A 20128-nucleotide genomic window follows, 5' to 3' on the forward strand; every position below is an offset into this window, starting at 1 on the left:
AGACCAGGCAACATCCTGATCAACCTTCTTTGCAATCTCTCCAAAGCTTCTATGTCCTTCTGATAGTGTGGTGACCAGAACTGCACGCAATATTCCAAATGCGGCCTAACTAAGGTTTTATATAGCTGCAACATGATTTCCCAACTCTTGGTGTCCAATAAGGAAAGGTTGAACAGGCTGGGCTTGTTTCCACTGGAGTTTAGAAGAATGAGGAGGGACATGATTGAAGTATATAAGATCGTGAACGGTCTTGATAAGTGGAAAAGATGTTGCTTCTCGTGCGAAAGCCCAGAACCTTGGGAGGTGGGGTGGGGGTTGGGGAAGTGTTGAGAAATGTGGAATTTCTCGGAGTAGCCATGATCTTATTGAATGGTGGAACAAGCTCAAGGGGCCGAAAGGCCAACATCTGCTCCCATTTTGTTTGTTCGTATTTTACATTGAGGGGTCTTGACAAAGGGCAGGCTTCAGGGTTAGGGGTAGGTGTGGGGCCAATGATGCAGGCATCAGATCAGTTTGATTTTGACTAGAGCTGGAGGATCAGAGCTGAGAGCCTTAGAGAATGTGTTCAATGTTTTACATAGATCCAGAGGGCAGATGAGAACTTTTATTGAATATCAAGTAGCACTGACTTGTGGCCATCCCAGAACAGCAGTTATAGACCCAGAAATAAAACAGAAAATGCTGGAAAAACTCAGCAGGTCTGGCAGCATCTCTGGAGAGGGGGTCATAGCTAATGTTTTGAATCCATATGACTCTTCTTCAGATCTGAGATGCACCATAGAAAGCATTCTTTCTTGTTGTATCACAGCTTGGTATGGCTCCTGCTCTGCCCAAGACCGTAAGAAACTACAAAAGGTCTTTAATGTAGCCCAATCCATCACGCAAACCAGCCTCCCATCCATTGACTCTGTCTACACTTTCCGCTACCTCAGCAAAGCAGCCAGCATAATTAAGGACCCCACGCACCCCAGACATTCTCTCTTCCACCTTCTTCCATCGGGAAAAAGATACAAAAGTCTGAGGTCACATACCAACCGAATCAAGAGCAGCTTCTTCCCTGCTGCTGTCAGACTTTTGAATGGACTTACTTTGCATTAAGTTGATCTTTCTTTACACCCTTGCTATGACTGTAACATTACATTCTGCACTTTCTCATTTCCTTCTCTATGAACGGTATGTTTTGTCTGTATAGCACGCAAGAAACAATACTTTTCACTGTATGCTAATACATGTGACAATAAATCAAATTGAATCAAAAGGTAGATGATGCCAGACTTGCTGTGTTCCTCCAGCATTTTCTGTTTTATTTCAAATTTCCAGCAGTCACAGTATTTTGCTTTTATTTGAAGGTATTGGCCTGGGGCAGCTTCATTATGGCTGAAGTGCTGTGGACCAGGACATAGTGGTCTGGAGACAGGGTCAGCAAGGTAGCAAGGCACTAATCTTTACAGCAAATATCTTTCGAAAATACATTCAAGTTTAAAAAAATTAAAACATTTGAGTAATACTGAAAACTAGAATAGATGATTTTATAGAAAGTACATCTCAGATTACAATGTCCAATTAGAGCACCATCTACTGGTATTACAGAGAAATGTAACTGGCAAATCCAACAGACTAATGTAGACATTGGAATTTGATGGGGGGTATGATATTTGTAAGAATGCATTTTATGTAACAAAACATCAATTTTAGTTATAAGGGAGGCAGAAAGAAGATATACTCAGAATGCACAGAAGCTTCAACATGCGACTATGCCAACAATGGAATATTCTCATCCTTGTTTTCAAATCTCTCCACGGCTTTGCCACTCCCCATCTCTACAGTCTCCTCCAGCCCCACAACTTTCTGAAATATCTGTGCTCCTCATATCTGCTATTCTGAATTCCTGCTATTAATGGCTTCACCAATGGTGACAGTGTCTTTAGTTAAAGTTTATTTATTAGTCACAAGTAGGCTTACATTCACACTGCAATGAAGTTACTGTGAAAATCCCCTAGTCGCCACACTCCGGCACCTGTTTGAGTACATTGAGGGAGAATTTAGCATGGCCAATGCACCTAAGCAGTACATCTTTGCATTGTGGGAGGAAACTGGAGCCCCCGGAGGAAACCCACACAGAGACAGGGAAAATGTGCAAACTCCACACAGACAGTGACCTAAGCTGGGAATTGAACCAGGTTCCCTGGCACTGTGAGGCAGCAGTGCTATCCACTGTGCCCACCAACCTAACTCAAGAAATCCCTCCTTATATTCACCTAAGAAACTCTGTGGGTTGTTGCCTGGCTGATGAACCTGATCCCAGAGCTGCGTCTTCAATTGCACATTTGGCAGATGTTTCCTGGAGGTGGATTTGCTTTTTGGAGTCTACATCGCTGGTATTCATTTCTTTTTCGGGCCTCTCTGAGAATTTTGTTCTTTCAATTAGGAAATTCCTCCAAGTAGGTTTAATCTGATCAAGGGTCTCCCAGGCGTTGATGCCTATGTTGCATTTCTTGGCGATCCTTCAGGGTTTAAGTGCGAGGTGATTCATTTTGGTAGCACAAACTTGACTGCGGATTACAGGGTCAACAGCAGGGTTTGAGGAATGTGGAGGAACAGAGAGATTTTGGGGTTCATATCCACAGATCCCTGAAGGTTGCCATTCAAGTGAATAGAGCCGTCAGAAGGCTTATAGTGTGTTAGCATTTATTAACAGGAGGTTTGGGTTTGAGTTGTGGGGTTATGCTGCAACTACAAAGGACCTTAGTGAGAACACATTTGAAATATTGTGTGCAGTTCTGGTCACTTCACTATAAAAAGGATGTGGAAGCATTAGAGAGAATGCAGAGGACATTTACCAGGATGCTGCCTGGTTTGGAGGATAGGTCTTGTGAGGAAAGGTTGAGGAAGCTGGGGCTTTTCTCTTTAGAGCAGAGGAGGATGAGAGGCGACTTAATAGAGGTTTATAAGATGATGAGGGGGATAGATAGAGTGGATATTCATAGACTATTTCCTCGGGTGGATGTAGCTGTTACTAGGGGGCATAACTATAAGGTGTATGGTGGGAGATATAGGAGGAATGTCTGAGGTAGATTCTTTTATTCAGAGTGTTTGGGGTGTGGAATGCACTGCCTGCTGTGATATTGGAGTTGGACACTTCAGGAACTTTCAGGTGGGTATTGGATGGGCACATGGAACACACCAGAATTATAGGGAGTGGGATAGCTTGATCTTGGATTTGGACATAGCTCGGCGCAATATCGAGGGCTGAAGGGCCTGTACTGTGCTGTATTGTTCTTTTTTTTTATATATCCCTGCCTCTGTGCATCCTTAAGATTTACCTGTTTGACCAGGCTTTTGGTCATCCTTCGGTTTCTCAGCGTTTACTTATTTTGTAAAGCTCCTGTGAAATGCCTTGTGCTGTTTTATATAACTATAAATTGCTGTTGATTTGATCATTTCATTCTGTAAGAAGATTTGTAATTTAAAAAAATTGGCCAAAGTGGCAGAAATGATGAGGGATTAGGATTAGTTAAAGGACAGTCAGGAAAGCTTCTGTCATGTAGGAAGAGTGATCATTAATACAGCTGGAGTGAGGCGAGCAGAAAGCAATGCATTAGCTGCCCTGTCTGCTCTCTCAGGTGATCCAAGATCCCTTGGCTGTACAGGAAGAAGAAGGGAAGATTTCCAGCCAGCATTTATTCCTCAACCTACTCCCAGTTTCCTTTGGACATCAACACATCCCAATCTCTCACCATTTAAAAGAAAACACTGCAGTTTTCCCTACCAAATTGGATAGAATCATAGGATCCTACAGTGCAGAAGGAGGCTATTTGGCCCATCGAGTCTACACCAACCACAATCCTACCCAGGCCCTATCACCACAACCCCATGCATTTATCATGATCTCATTAAATAGCAGAACAGATACAATAGGGCAAATGGTTTTCTTCTTCTCCTAAACCATATCGTCTCTGCGGACTCAAGTTCAAATCTCACCATGTCAAGTGGTGAAATTTGAATTCACTAACTATCTGTAATTAAATGTCTAATGATGACTATGACAATTGTTGATTGTTGTAAAAACCCATCTGGTTCACTAATGTCCTCTCGAGGAAGGAAATCTACTGCCAACTTACCTGGTCAGGCTTACATGTGGCTCCGGAACCATACCAATGTGGTTTAGCCTTAAGTGAAATAGCCTAGCAAGGCACTCAGTTCAAGGACAATTTGGAATGGACAATAAATGCAGGCCCAGCCAGTGATACTCATAAATGAATTAAAAAAAGGAAGTGTGAACGCATTTGAGAGAGTGCAAAAGAGATTTACATAAATGGTTCTAGCGATGAGAAATTTCAGTAATGAGGATAATGAGGATAGAGTGGAGAGGTTGAGACTATTCTCCATGGAGAGAAGATGGCTAAGAGGAGATCTAATAGAGGTGTTCATGAGGGGATCCACAAAGTAGATAAGGAGAAACTTTTCCCAGTTATAAGAGGATGGAGAATGAGAAGGCACAGATTAAAAGTGATTTAGAAAAGATGTAAAGGTGATGTGAGAGAAAGCTTTTTCACAGCGAGTGGTTCGGGACTGGAATGCGCTGCTTTAAAGTGTGGTGGAGGCAGGTTCCAGCAAGGTATTCAGAAAGGCATCAGCTGATTTTTGGAATAGAGACATTGCGCAGGGTACGGGAAAAGCCAAGAGAATGACACTAAGTCATGATAATTATTTGGAGAGCTGATGAAAACATGATGAGCCGAATGGCCTCCTTCAGCGCCTTAGCAATCTGTGATCCTGACTTTCCACATTTACAGAATTTTTTCTCCTTTATTCTTTCGTGGGACATGAGCATTGCTGGTAAAGTCAGTATTTGTTGACCATCCCTAATTTCTCTTGAACTGACTGCTTGCTCAATCATTTCAGAGGATAGTTAAGAGTCAACTACATTGACTTGGGTCTGAATCACATGTAGCCCAGACTAGGTAAGAATGGCAGATTTCCTTCCCTTAATAGCATTAGCAAACAAAATGGGCTTTTATGACAATTGTTGTCATGGTCACCACTACTTGGACTGGTTTACGATTCCAGATGTATTAATTAAATTCACATTCTAACAGCAGCTGCCATAATGGTATTCGAACACATCACTGGCTGAAATGCTGAGGGAGGTGGTATGAGGCAATGAAACCACCTTGTTGCATTCAAAGATACTTATAAAACATACAATGTATATGTGTGTGTATGTGTGTATGTGTTTGTCTCCGTGCGTCTGCGTTTCGTGTGTGTCCAAATGTGGGTAACACAGAAGGAAAAGGTCAGCCAGTAGTTGGATATCCTGCAAAAGCTTCTTACAGCTATGTCACTATCTCTCTCACTGATTGTTGATGTAAGCCAAGTCAGCAAAGACCATAACTGAAACCAAAACAAGGTAGCTTCTCAGCAAAACTGTTGAACACTGGAATCTTGAAACAGTTATGATCTCAGATGGTGTTATCACAAGACAGGAAGATCCCAGAATGGAACCCCAGCTCAAAACTAACATTTACTCTTTGTTATATAACTTAGAGGAACATTGTCACAGGATCATGAATTAGTTTTAACAAAAAAATTATAAGCATGAAGTATTGGATTATGATACAATACTCCTTCATGCTCCCCTTAGCATCACAAATATACACAGATTTTAAAATCAATATAGATTTCAAAGCAAATCTTAAATCACAATAGTCTCAGTAAGACAAAGGCCCTTTAAGCACATGGATTGGCTGTGGTCAAATACATACACTTCACTCTGAACCCAAGTTAGTGTCTTTGAATTTCTTCTCAGAATTCCCCCAAATGATTATCATATAAGAATTTCCAAACTCTATTCTCAAAAACACACTTTCAAGTCTTCTTTCTCAATATCACTTTCCATCAATGGTTTGCCTTCTGATATCAAATCCAGGTTTTTGACATGACACTTTTAAACAAAGCTTCTGCTTCACTTTTAATAATGAATCCAAAATCCAAGTTTTACCACTTCCCGTTTGTCTTGACTGTTGTACAAACTGTGCACAATTGCTTTACCTATCAATTTGCAGATTCTATTAAGATGGCATGAAATATTTGATTTACCTCTGAAGTCTGCTTTCCCACTTTAAATTTGTCCACTGCAAATGTCTCATTAATTCAGAACACTTTGTTTACTTTTTCCCTTGAATTCTCCTGAACAATACCTTGGTCTCTGTTATCTTAACTTCAGTCTTTTTCACACATTTTTTATGTCCCAAATCTCTAGTTATTTGGACTGTATCTATTTTTTTGGAAAGCCTATCTTTTTGCAAGTCCCTTGTCTGTCCAGGTTTTCTTCTGTTCCTATTCCCCTGACACAGCTCCACTTGCCATGAAAACTGTTTGATCTTCTCCAACATTAAATTCTCTTTTGTTTTCAAAAAAAGTCCAACAGTGTATTGTCGAACACACCAACTATGATGCAGTTGTAGATTAACTCATGTTTTAAAACTCTGTAGCCACACATACTGGGCAGATGACATATGATTCAATGTGTTCACTTGACCAATACCTCCTTTGGTTGAATCTCACCCATTTGATGACAAAATTCTTCTTACTGAAGGGCCTCAACACCATCTAGTAGAATACAGAGATCTCCTTGATTCCTTGCCTTATTGGGACATACTCAACTATGGCCCCAATAATGTATCAAAAAGTATGGACCTTATATTTTTGTACTTTTCACTAAGGATGTTCAGCACTTCTCAAACTGTTGGCTCCAGAGCTTCCATCGTTATCTTTGCTGAGGATCTGTGATGTGCTGGAAGGGTAATGGCTGTTCAATGGCTGCCGACATTGTGGGTGATTCATTGTCCACTACCAAGGATTTTCTTTTTTTTTGTTGCAAAATCGAACTGTTGGAAGGTCATCAGCTGTGAATTACCAATCTAGCATCTTGGCTTTTAAATTGTGACCTCCAGTGCTGCCACCATGGTTTGCTGAGGCTCCACTTATTCTATGAGTGACTTGGGCATTGTTTGCATTATATTTTTCTCAAAATTATTGATTCACATCCAAGACCTTTCATCATTGTCTAATTAATACAACTATTAACACTTTACCTGTGGGGGGTCAGGTTAGCTCTGTTGGCTGGACAGCTGGCTAATGATATAAAATGACACCAAGAGTACATGTTCAATTCCCGTACTGACTGAGATTATTCATGAAGTTCCCCTTCTCAACCTTGTCTGAGATGTGATGATTGTCAGGTTAAATCACCACCAGCCAGCTCTCTACTTTGAGGGGAAGGCCAGTCTATGGTCATCTGGGACTAAGGTGACCTTATCTTTACTCAACAGAAATCTAGACCTTATTGTTCTTAGATTTACTACAACTAAACCTTACCACATAAAACTCCACTCTTATTATTAGATTACATGAGTTTTGAAAGATAAATTAGCAAAATAATCACCTATCTGTTTCCCTGTGATATCACATTTTGAATAGTTCTCAGTATAGACAGCCAATAGATTGAGCTCCTAGATTTTATAAAACGGTGCTCTCTGCACCGTTTTAAACTTTAAGTTAAGGTAGCTACTTATGTGAACAGCACCAAAATCCCTTTCACTAAATTCTTGCTTCCTAATTCCAGAATTCTCTAACCCTCAGTCTAATTAAAGTTCCATACCTCAATCTCATTCCAGCTCTCTCTCTTTACCTCTCAGTCAAACTCCAACTCCCTCACACTACTACCAGCTCTCACCCTTTCAATCTAATTCAATCTCTCTCTCTTTTGCGCTCTAATTCCATCTCACTTTCAAAATGCTGTGGGTTCCTCAAATCAGTGACATCAAAGACTTCCAACAAAGATAGTTTATTCCTAAATTCAACAGCTCCATACGGTACTCGTGCTCGTGGGGATGACTTCTACGCTCCTGCTACATGACCTCTTCTGTAGCCGCGTCATCATATTCTCATTTGACAACTCGGTCCACATCTTCCTCATATCATTGCACAACCACTGGCATGAGACGTAACAGTATGCGTAATAGGTATGTGCAATACCACATTGTGTAACATACAATTAAATGAACTGACAATGCATAACTCTTTACATTTATACAGAGGCACAGATTAGACTGTCACACCCAATGTATAGCCTATCATGTCTCCTTCATTACCTGCCTTCTGCTTTCTGTGGGATCACTAGGTTAAGTGATAATAAAGCCTTGGGTCAGAAGTCGCCCATGCTCCCGCCACTGGAATTTTAGCAGGTAGATTGCGGACAATGTGAAACCCCCTTGACAGTCGAGCAAGAATTTCAGATTTTTAGACCAGCACAGCCAGAATTCCGCCCCAGAAGTCTTGTGTCCGACGTGTTGAGCAGATAATTATTTTGGCTGGTGGTTTTGCAGGCATTATGTGGCAAGTGTCCTCATTGTTAGCAACGTGGGATGTTTCATATGTGTGTTCATCAAGTGCAGGATTCACTGTGTTGGCCTCTATAGGAATCAGCATGTCCGCTGGTGCACAAGGTTGGTGCCATGGGTTGAATAACTGAAGTGTTGTGCTATCTGTTGATGTGGGTTCTCCTGCTTGCAGAAGGTGACAGCAGTTGTGTATACAGTGGGCAGCATCTGACATTACCACATAACTATTTTTTACTCATTCTTGGAACATGGGCATCACTGGCTGGCCAGAATTTATTGCCCATCCCTAATCGCCCTTGAGAAGGTGATGGTGAGCCGCCTTCTTGAATCGCTGTAATCCATGTTCTGCGGATTGACCCACAATGCCATTTAGGAGGGATTTCAGGATTTTGACCCAGCAAACAATGTGAAACAATGTGAATCCTGCACTGTTCATTTGCAGGGTATCACTGTGTACCACTGCCAACTGGTCATGGCCACATGCGATTGATCTGTGTTGGGAAGTGTCTGCTGATTTAAATATGGGTGCTCAAATGTCCAAGTATTGTAATACCGATGGGGTTATGAGCACTTATTTGAATCTGTTGAAGACTACTCTCTGGCACTCAAATGCCAGCACCATTTGACATGCTGGTGGAGGGGTTGAAGGGGTCCAGTGACCTCATTATAACAATACATGAACTTAGAAAGATAATGTATCATACCAAGAAAGTGCTGTTTGTCCACAGGGATTGCCAGCTGTCATGTAGTCATTGTCTTGTCTAGTTCAGGCTTTATACCATCATGTGTGAGTAAGTGACACAGGTAAGGAACCTGGTTGACACTGAATCTTCATCTCACAGGGTTAAGCTTAGTTGTATAGTCCTAATTCTGTCAAGGACAAGACAAAACACGTGCATCATGTCCTTGTATAGTACGATTGCAAACAAGGATGTCATCGACAATAATTTTGCAGGGTTGGCAATGCAAAGCGTTGCTCCATGCACTGCTGGAAGAGCTTACCGCCAATGAAGATGCCATAGGGCTTATGAAGAAAGTTACATCTACCCACCAGGGACAAATATGATTAGACAATTCTTCATCTAATATGATCTGCTAGAACTTACATTTCATACAGAGAATGCTGAACATTTTGGCATTTAGCATGTCTGCTAACACCTGTTCCATTGTCTGCAGAGGATGATGTGATTTGAATAGCACTTTGTTCAAATAAATTAGGTCGTTGCACATCCTGCCCATTCTGCTGCCATGTCTTTAAGAGATATGATACCTTGTGCTGTCGTCTAATGCAGCTCATTATTGACTTTCTACTTCGTGTCAATTGCTAGTCTTCAAAGACCATAGATTGTTGGTGGTAGCAAATCATCTAGTCTCATGTGATGTACAACTGGTAGCTAACCATGATCTCACAATTGAAGAGGCCTCTATCTGTTGTTATCTCTGAGGCTTGGTGTTGTAGAGCATGTTGGGATCATTTAATGTAGATTGGGAGGGGGATGGTAACCTGAAAAGGAAGAGAGATGAGGAGTCTTTCCGGTCGGTCTTTCGGGCCAAACAAGTAAACAAACTTAAATTACGTTCGGGCAAAGAAAAAGGGGGTGGCTCCCCAAAAGGAGGGGGAACGGCTCGAACAGAAACAAAAAGTACAAAGGAAGGAAGAGAGATGAGGAAGAAACAAGAATGGAAATAAAAGAAAAAAATGTAAGCGAAGGGTAGACAAAACACGGACAAAAACAAATGGGCCAGAATGCAATATAAAGCTAAGATGATTAACAAGGTTAAAAAGACAAGTCATTGTGTCTTAATGGGTGGAACATTCTTAATAAGGCAGATAAATTAACAGCACGAAAAGATATAAACAGTTATGATATAGTTACAATTACAGAGGTATGGCTGCAAGGTTTCCAAGGATGGGAACTGAACATCCAGGGGTATAAATCATTTAGGAAGGACAGATAAAAAGGAATAGAAATGGGGTAGCATTGTTAGTAAAGAAGGAAATCAATGCAATAGTGAAGAAGAATATTGGCATGGAAAATTATGATGTTGAATCTGTATAGGTGAAGGTAAGAAACATCAAGGAGCAGAAAACATTTTTGAGTGTTGTCTAAAGGCTCTCAAATAGTAGTGGAGAAAAACAGGAAGCTATTAAACAAGAAATCAGAGATGCATGCAAAATGTTTTTTAAAGTTTATGTATTAGTGTCACAAGTAAGTGTTACATTAACACTACAATCAAATTATTGTGAAAATCCCCTAGGCGTCACACTCTGGCACCTGTTTGGGTATACTGAGGGAAAAATTAGCATGGCCAATGCACCTAACCAGCACATCTTTCAGACTGTAGGTGGAAACCAGAGTACCCAGAACAAACCCATGCAGACACGGAGATAATATGCAGACTCCACACAGGCAGTGACTCAATCCGGGAATCAAACCCAGGTTTCTGGTGCTGTGAAGCAGCAGTGCAACTACTATGCCACCATGCCATCCAGGGTATGAATGTAACCATGGGTTACTTTAATTTACACATGCATTGGATAAACCACACTAGCAATGGTATAGTGGAAGAGTTCCTGGAGTTTTATGTGATAGTTTCTTAGATCAATAAATTGAGGAACCAACCAGAGAACAGGCTACTCTAGGCTGGGTACTCTGTCATGAGAAATGATTAATTAATAATCTTGTTGTGAAGAGTGACCACGATATAACAGTAAGAAGTCTCACAACATCAGGTTAAAGTCCAATAGGTTTATTTGGTATCACAAGCTTTCAGAGCACTGCCCCTTCATCAGGAGCTCCTTCATCACTCACCTGTGAAAGAAGCAGCACTTCTAACTGTGCCCACCCCAGTCCAACATGGTATCCCCACATCAAGATATAACAGGATTCTTCATTAAGATGGAGAGTAGTCAAATCTAAAACTAGGATCCTGAATCTAAATAAAAGGGTATGAGACATGAATTGGCAAGGATAGATTAGGGAACCTTACTAAAGTGGATGACAGTAGATATGCAATGGTTCATATTTAAAGAATGTGTGCATGATTACAAACCTTCTTCATTCCTGTCTGACACAAAAATAAAAGAGAAAAGGTGGCTCAACCATGGCCTATAAAAGAAATTAAATCCAAAGAGGAGACATACAAAATTGCCAGGAAAAGCAGCAAGACTGCGGATTAGGGGCATTTTAGATTACAGCAAAAGAGAGCAACAGAGGGGTAAAATAGAGCATGAGAGTAAAATTGCAGGGAAGATAGACACTGATCATAAAAACTGCTTTAAATATGATGAGAAAAATAATAGTAAAAAACAGTCCAAAGCCAAGCAAATTATGATGGGGATCAAAGAAATGGCAGAAGAATTGAACACAGACTTTGTTTTTGTCTTCACAAAAGAGGGCACAAATAACCTCCCAGAAATGGCGAGAGGGTGACATTGAATGAAATTAGTATCAGAAAGAAAATGGTGCTGGGGAAATTAATGTGGTTAAAAGCTGACAAATCACCAGGACCAGATAATCTACACCCCAGAATATTAAAGGAAATGACTCTGGAAATATTAGATGCATTGGTGGTCGTATAACAAAATTCTATAGACTGGAGCAATTCCCACAGATTGGAGGAGGTAGCAGATGTAACCCAGGGATGGGACTTTATGGCTATGCTCACCCAAAACCAGAAAATCCCACCAGTGCTCACTGGACCTTCACATCACCCACATTCTGCCTGCTATGATTCCCGTGAATGGGTGGGATGGGAAAATTACGGTCCCAGTATTTAAAAAGGGAGGGAGAGAAGAAAGGCCAGTTAGCCAGACATCAGTAGTGGGGAAAATGCTAGAGTTCATTATAAAGGATTTAACAACAGAACATTTGGAAAACATTAACGAGTTTGGACAAAGCCAGCATGGGTTTATGAAAGGAAAATCATGCTTTACAAATACTCTGTCTAATCCGCATACTCTGCCTCTATGTCCAATCCACACTCTCTCTCTAATCCACACACATATTCTCTTTCTAATACACACACACACACACTCCCTGTAATCCACTCTCTCTGCCTCATCCACACTCCCTCTCCCTAATCCACACAGTCTAATCCACATTACCTCTGTCTAGTCTTCCACTCTCTAATCCACACTTTCTCACTCTCTAATCCACATTCTCTCTGTGTCTAATTTACACTCTCTAATTCGCATTCTATTTCTCTGATTCGCACACTTTCACTAACCCACATACAAACTCTGCGTATAAATCCCACTCTCTTCTTCTGACCTAATCCGCTCTTTCCGTCTCATCCCCACGTTCTGTGATTCTATTTCCAGTTCTCTCTCTCTCTCTCAGTCTAGTTGTAACCTTCTCTAATCCCACCTCTCTGTTTAATTCTTGCACTCCTTGTTTAATTGCAATGAGTTTTCCCACCCTCCCTCTTGCTAACTCCATCTCTGCCTGCCTAACTCCACATGTCCTCTTTCAGTAATTCCACCTCCGCCTGAATCCTCCAGATTGCAGCCTCACTAGCATCTGGCCCTTTCTGCCTGTGTGCCGGATCCCAACCTGCTTGCAGCTCTCCCTCCCTCGCTGTTAACCGCTATGCAGCTCGCAGCCTCTCCCTGCCTGGGTCCAGCTCCACCCTGGGCGGACAGGCAGGCTGCCGCTGCTTGTTGTGGCTCTGGCTTGGCTGAGTGGGGAGGCGGAGCTGCCAGCGCGCCTGCGTCTACCACTGGGGCTGCCTCTATAAGAAGCAGCGGCGACGCGAAGCTGCCCAGAAACTAACCTCAATGCGAAACGAGATGGTCAGCTTCCGAGCCGCTACAGCAAAATGCTGGATGGACACTGCTCTCTGGGATGGCAACTCTTCGCTCTTATAGTCTTCCTGACCATCGGCAACACCACTGCCTATTTCGGGTACGTCCTGGAAAACTTTTTGCCAAGTTTCTTCTCCCAACTTTCAAAACTTTTTTTTTGTCAAAACTGTTTTCTTCTTCCCTCAAAACTTTTCTCCACTCTTTCCAAACTTTCGCAGAATCCTAGAAGCAGTTTTTGTTTCAATCTCTCCCCAGATTTCCTAATGTCAGTGCTCTCCTGTGTTTATTTTTGTGATCAAAAACAAATGTATATAAAAGCCGGTGTTATTTTCCCCAGTGAGTTGGGTGCGTCTCTCTGCCTCCGGGATAGTGAAGCGGATTCCCCCCTCCACCCAGAGCTCCCAGCTGCAGGTTGCACTCTCTCTCTGGGTGCAAGTCTGATTTTTTTTTAACATTCCCTTATACCCCAAATGCGGTTTGATCTTTCTGGGGCGGATCGTTGGTACATTTTAATTTCTTTCATGAGGGGGAAGCAATAGGGTTGTTCCGTGACTCGTGTGCAGACGTCTCTCATAAGCACTGTTGTACCAACCTTATTGCAAAGTGCTGCATGTGGGATTGACGTTCGACTTATTGCCCCTGTATCTATGAAGCCTAACACTTGTTGATTTTTTTTTTGTTGTTTTTATTTACTTCTACCGCCCCTTGCAAAAACAAGAGTTTTTTTTTAAAGCGTGCTTAACCCATTAAACATGGGAATAATAGAAACTGCAGGAGGGCAGCATTGTGCGTGGAAATACAATACTGGATCGCGGTCTTGTATCAAAGTCTCAGTTAGACTCGGAGTCTGGAAATCATCTTTTTACGGCTTGGAGTTATGCAGACAGTATTTTTATTTCCGAGACCTTCCTTTTTTTTAGTGGGACCACCCGATTCATTTGTATTTTGGAGATTGCTTTTACAGTTCCCAGCTATAATAACACGGGGGCCAGCACATGCTGTTTTACACACACACACACACACACAATCCCTGCGGAATCCAAAATAAAAAGAGGAAAAAGATCGGGGATTAAATCTCAAGGAATCTTCCAGCCTTCAGATCCCAACTTGGTCTCCTGGTTTTTTTTCCTAACTGGGATCAATGAGAAGGGAGAGAAATCTAAAACGAGAAAGTTGCACTCCATAATCTCAAATATTTCAGATGGGAAATAATAATCAAAATATTTAGCCGTCCAAACCCATATAACAAAACATTTAAAAATAAATGAAGCGGAATGGATGAAGTTCTTGTGTCCTGGAAGCTTTTTATTTGTTTAGATGAAATTTTTTTTTACAACAAGCCAATACACAGCTCTGATTCCTTTCTCCAGACCTTCCCATCTCTTAATCCAGGCGCTCTGCCTTAGCGAAATGAAATGATTTTCCTATTAGGAAGCGTCTCTAAACTGCCGTGAAATATCGGGGCAAAAAGAAATTAACTCCTCGGTCTAATGCTGAGTAGTTGGAAATGCAGAACTGCTTAAGGCGCTCGCAGATAGAACTCAGCCTCGGATATAGTGCAGCCTGAGGTTTATACACTGAGCACCTGTCTTAAAGGGACTCTATCCCAGACTCTCTGGCTGTGATGGGCTGGAGGGGATCGACACCAGTTCCTTGCCTGACAAAACGGAGGGGCCCCTTTGCGGAAAAGTAATTGTTCCGGACGATTTGTTATGTGATTTTTTTTTTAGGTCCAAATTTTACAATTGGTGAAATTAACATTTGGACATGGCCGTTTAGGGATATTCCCTAATTGCAACGTCTTTGATTTACGCCCCCCTCCAACAAAGTTCGGACCTGTATCTCTTCCCCCATCCTCCCTGCCGAAAAGGTCAGAGGCTCAGAGGAAGTTTGGGTTTGACAATCTGCTCTGTTATTTTAGCACAGGTGGGGAATCTTAACATGTGCTAACATCTTTGCGAAATTAAACAAGTATATCCTGGGACCATTAATCTTCATCCATTAATATCACCGAGCCAAGGGAATTGGAGATAAGTCCTAACCTGCCATCATCATCATTCATCATGTTTATCAATATCACTCTTTCATTTCCATGTGTGTTGGTGCCATTGTCAACTATTAAGTGAAAAGTATTTGTAAACTGTTACTCTTCATAAAACCACAACTTTTTAAAGCAAGCTTTCTAGAAAAAGGCAATGTAAGTCTTCCTGCTGTGGTACAGACTGAACACATTAAATACTCACTTTATTGTTGTTCACTGCGTCCTTTAGTAAAGGGCGGTTATTTAAATTATCAGGGTTTGCTCCCTGAATGATTACACAAAGGAATCTTCGTTGATTATGAATGTACACCACTGGCAGTAGGTGCATGCTATCTCTATCTCCCAGGGTAGTTCATGCAACATGGGTCTTCACTTTGATCTTGGAGGAATCCTTTATTCCCTTTGTAGCTGTTTTGCCTTTCCTGAGTCCTGGAGTTCAGAGGATTGAATGAAGCCTTTACCGTGTTCTGTTGCTTCCCTCCTCTCAGCAAGACCCTTAAGGTTTAATGGCATGCTCTGTCTGAATCCACTCAATGTAGCAAAAGACTTTGCCCCAGTTTTCCCCATCCTCCTCCTCCTCCCAAATTCATCCTTACATAATCGGCATATTACAACATGTCGTAAAAATGCAGCTCACAGAGCCATTCAGTTTCTCTGACAGATGCTGGTCATTTTACCCAGCCAGTAATCTGCTGCCACTCTCTTCCCCACTTTGATTCCTGTAGTGCTTGTTGCCAATTTCTTGGTACCCCCTCACCCTGTTCACTGGAGTAGACAGATGCCATGACTTCTCAGCCTGTGCTGTCTATGCTAAGTTCTGTGGAAGTAAATAGATGTTAATTTTTCTTTTAAATGACATTACTGAGCTTTAGAAGCAAATACAGTCTTTTGAATGGACTTGCCTTGCATTAAGTTGATCTTTCTCTTCAACCTAGCTAAGACAACACTATATTCTGCACTCACTCATTTCCTTCTCTTTTTAATTTTTTTTTTTGTCTGCACAAGAAACAATTTCTCACTGATAATACATGTGACAATAAATCAAATCGATGAAATCTTCATCACTGTTGGAGATGAATGTTGGACTTAAAGAAATTTGTGTGTTTCACAACTTCAGAATTTCCCCAAAGCATTTTTCAGACGATGTGTTTTTTGAAGTTTGGTAATATAGGAAACACATCAGCCAACTTATGAAAACCAGATCCCATAAGCAATAGATTCAGAAGGGTTCACATTGTAACTTATACAAGTTCAAGATTGAGACTGCTGCTTGGGTGCACCACTGAGGGAGTGTTGCTCTATGTGAGGTGCTGTCTTCTAGTTGCGATATTTAACCTGTTTGTATTCTCGGATGGATGCAAACAATTGCATAGCACAGTAAGAGCAGGACAATTCTGGTGGCTCAGTTCATTAATTCCTCAATCAATGTCTAAAATGAATTAATCAGATCATTTATTTCTGCTGCTTGTGGAAATGTGCGCATAAAGTGGTTGCAAATTTCTTCCATTACAAAGTGACTACACTTCAAAAGTACTTCACTGGCTGGAAAGTGCATTGTAATGCTATGAATACCTTTCCTTTCTTTAACTCAGCACAATTACACAACCCCAGGTGATCCTTAGCAAAAACCAGCAGATCATTTTAAACACTCATTTATTTATTGTCAAAAGTAGGCTTGTATTCACACTGCAATGAAGTTGCTCTGAAAGAGCCCTAGTTGCCACACTCTAGCACCTGTTGGGGTACACTGAGGGAGAATTTAGCATGGTCAATGCACCTAATCAGCATATCTTTCAGACTGGGAGGAAACCAGAGCATCTGCAGAAAACTCATGCAGACACGGAGAAATGTGCAAACTCCACATAGTCATACAACTCTGGTGCTGTGAGGCAGCAGTAATAACCATTGTGCCACCCTCTTTTATCAAAAATCTTGCCATCATACAGGTGTACCATTTTGCAGGTTGTGCCAGGGCATTGCTTCGTGGAAAAACAATGCTCAAGTACATCTTTCCTGATCGGCTGCTCTTCACATGGGACCCTTGACAATGGGATTATTGAACCATGGGGTGATAACTGCAGCTCGTGCTGCTCTTTTTCTTGTCTTGTATTTCAACAGACTCCAACAGGATGAGGAGCAGCTTTTTTGACTTTTCCCTCTAAATCTTATCTCCCAGGGTCTCTACAATTTTGAATCCCTTAATATGTTGTGTTAATAAAATGAAGATCCTCCTTTTGCTTGTGGAACTGGGCCATTGGTTTAAACCATTATTGCCAGTGTGAAGGTTTGGGTCTGTTTTTCAATAGATTTAGCCCAACTGAATGGGTGGTCAAGGAGGTGGCAGATTGGGAGGATGTGTGGAATTCCATGTGATTGAGTGCCCTCAGCAAGGAATGCCCAAAGACTGCTAATATTGCCTGTGGGAGCATTCGTGTTCTCATAGAACACAAATAGAGGCAACACTCTCATTGAAGGTGACATGCATGTAGATATATTGACACAACATGTATTGCATTTGCATATATAAATATTTTGACACAGCAACGTGCGAAGATATGCATGTAGATACAGTGAGGCACAGCAACATGAGATGCATGCTTTCACAGGGAAATAGATTGACCAACAACATGCATAGACATATACACAGGGCCACACATGTAGATGCATTGACACAACAAAATGGTGAGATGCATGCCCTGTCCCACAGAGGGAGATGTATTGACATACAACAATGCATAAACATGCATGAGCAAGTTCACACTCGTATGCACACTTGCATACAAAGCATAAGACAGCATGCACCCCCATGTATCATACACAGGCACATTCTCTCTCACTCTCAGTGCAGAGAAAGCAGTGCACAGCCTGTGAAGAGAGAGACACACAAAGCAGCATATGCAGAGAGTGACATTCTCTCATCATGCACACTGTTTAGGGTGGTGGCTTCAGTTTCCAGCTGCAGCAACAGTTGATGCTGTGTAAAGGTGCAGGTCAAAACTCTTTCCACAACATAATGCAAAAATAATATCCTACAGGATATTTGTAAAATGGCTTGTATACCACTGACAGATTCTGGAACTTTGATAGTGTGTCTCATCAAAACCTTTCCATCTGCCAGTCCCAGTATCACTAACAATTCATCAGTTAGTGAACCTGCTCAGGAATTGTAGGATTCCACAGATGAATGTACCCAAAGGAGTTGTGGAAAGCAGAGGTTGTAACTTCCCTAGTGCAGCAGGGCAGTTATCTGATTTGGTAGTTATGCCAATCCCCTTCACCCGAAACCAAAAGAGAAAATACTGGAAAATCTCAGCATGTCTGGCAGTATCTGTAAGGAGAGAAAAGAGCTGACATGTTGTGTCCAGATGACCCATTGCCTCTGACTGGAATGTGGAAACCACGTTCATAGATGCTGTCATTTGGTCTTGGTGGGAGAAAGACAATTCTTCTAATATTTGCAAACAGCTGCTAAGGTGGGGTTGAAATAAATTACCTTCATCATGAAAAGCAATGGGATAGTTTTTAATCTGCCTTAACCTAACATGATGTGATATTGGGCATTGACTATTTGCCGCAATGATGGATTTTTCTGTAGCTCTTGACACCACCACCCCCCACCCCCTTCACTTCCCTCCTCCCTTGTTAACTCGTGTTGGTTATCCAGACTCACTTTGATTTATCATGGTCACATGTATTAGTATACAGTGAAATGTTTTTTTTTGCATACTTGTACAGACAAAGCAGACTATATATAGGGAAGGAGAGGATGCAGAATGGCATGTTACAGTCATAGCTAGGGTGTAGAGAATAATCAACTTAGTATGAGAGCGGTCCATTCAAAAGTCTGATGGCAGAAGCAGCTAAGTCAGTTGATACGTGACCTCAGATTTTTCTATCTCTTCCTGGTGGAAGAGAGAATGTCCAGGGTGCATGGGATCCTTGATTATGCTGGCTGCTTCTCCAAGGCAGTAGAAAGTGTAGACGGTGTCAGTGGGCAGGAGGCTGGTTTGTGAGATGGACTGGGCTTTGTTCATGACCCTGTGTGTTCTTGTGGTCTTGGGTGGAGCAGGAGCCGTAACAAACTGTGATACAACCAGAAAGGTGCAGCTGTAGAAGTTGAGAGCTGTAGTGGACATGCCAAATTTCCTTGGCCTCCTGAGAAAGTAAGGGCATTGGAGGGACCAGGATGTGGAGGTGCTAATGTTGGATTGAGGTATTCACAGTAAGAAGTCCCAACATCAGGTTAAAGTCCACCAGGTTTATTTGGCAGAACAAGTTTTCGGAGCACTACCCCTTCATCAGGTGACTCACCTGATGAAGGAGCAGTGTTCAAAAGCTTGTGCTGCCAAATAAACCTAGTGAAGGGACCAGGACGGGTTGGTGATCTAGACATCTAGAAACATGAATCTCTTGACCATTTCCACTTCACCCATGATATAGACAGGGACATGTCCTCCATTAGACTTCCTAAAGTAGTGCTGCTCTTCTGAAAACTTCATCTGCTTATCACAGATGAAAAAATGCGAATGACAGTATGTACTGACAGGCTTGTACTCTTCATCACTGTGCCCAACTCCATGCAGACCTTGACACCTGCATTTGTGCATGTCTGTATGCATTCCAGGGAACTCTCCCTGGCCAGTTCCACTTTAACTTAGTAGTGCTGGGCCCAGTTGTAGGGAACAAAACCACTATAGAATCTTTCCTGTAGCAAGATGCTCGAGGTACTTCATAGGGATGTTGAAAGGATAGCAATGGTACATGGGTTCAAATCCCACCATGGCAGTTGGTGGAATTTGCGTTCACCTTTTAAAATCTGAAATCTAAAGCTAGTCTCCATGATGGTGGTCAGGGGGAAAACTTTTACTGATTATT

The 20128-nt window shown here is 41.8% G+C and overlaps 1 protein-coding gene across 1 annotated transcript in view; it reads left to right on the forward strand.

Annotated features, from left to right (window-relative positions):
- Positions 1-13187: 13187 nt before the first annotated feature.
- The window catches only part of wnt9a (wingless-type MMTV integration site family, member 9A), an 81856-nt gene continuing 74915 nt past the window's right edge, over positions 13188-20128 (forward strand). Inside the window, exon 1 of the mRNA XM_080194522.1 lies at positions 13188-13312. Within this exon, the coding sequence (XP_080050648.1) occupies positions 13227-13312 (86 nt within the window). The 5' untranslated portion in view covers positions 13188-13226. The remainder of the gene's footprint in view (positions 13313-20128) is intronic.

Source organism: Carcharhinus amblyrhynchos, chromosome 8 (assembly GCF_965287045.1).
Source record: "Carcharhinus amblyrhynchos chromosome 8, sCarAmb.v2.hapA, whole genome shotgun sequence".
Taxonomy (NCBI): Eukaryota; Metazoa; Chordata; class Chondrichthyes; order Carcharhiniformes; family Carcharhinidae; genus Carcharhinus; species Carcharhinus amblyrhynchos.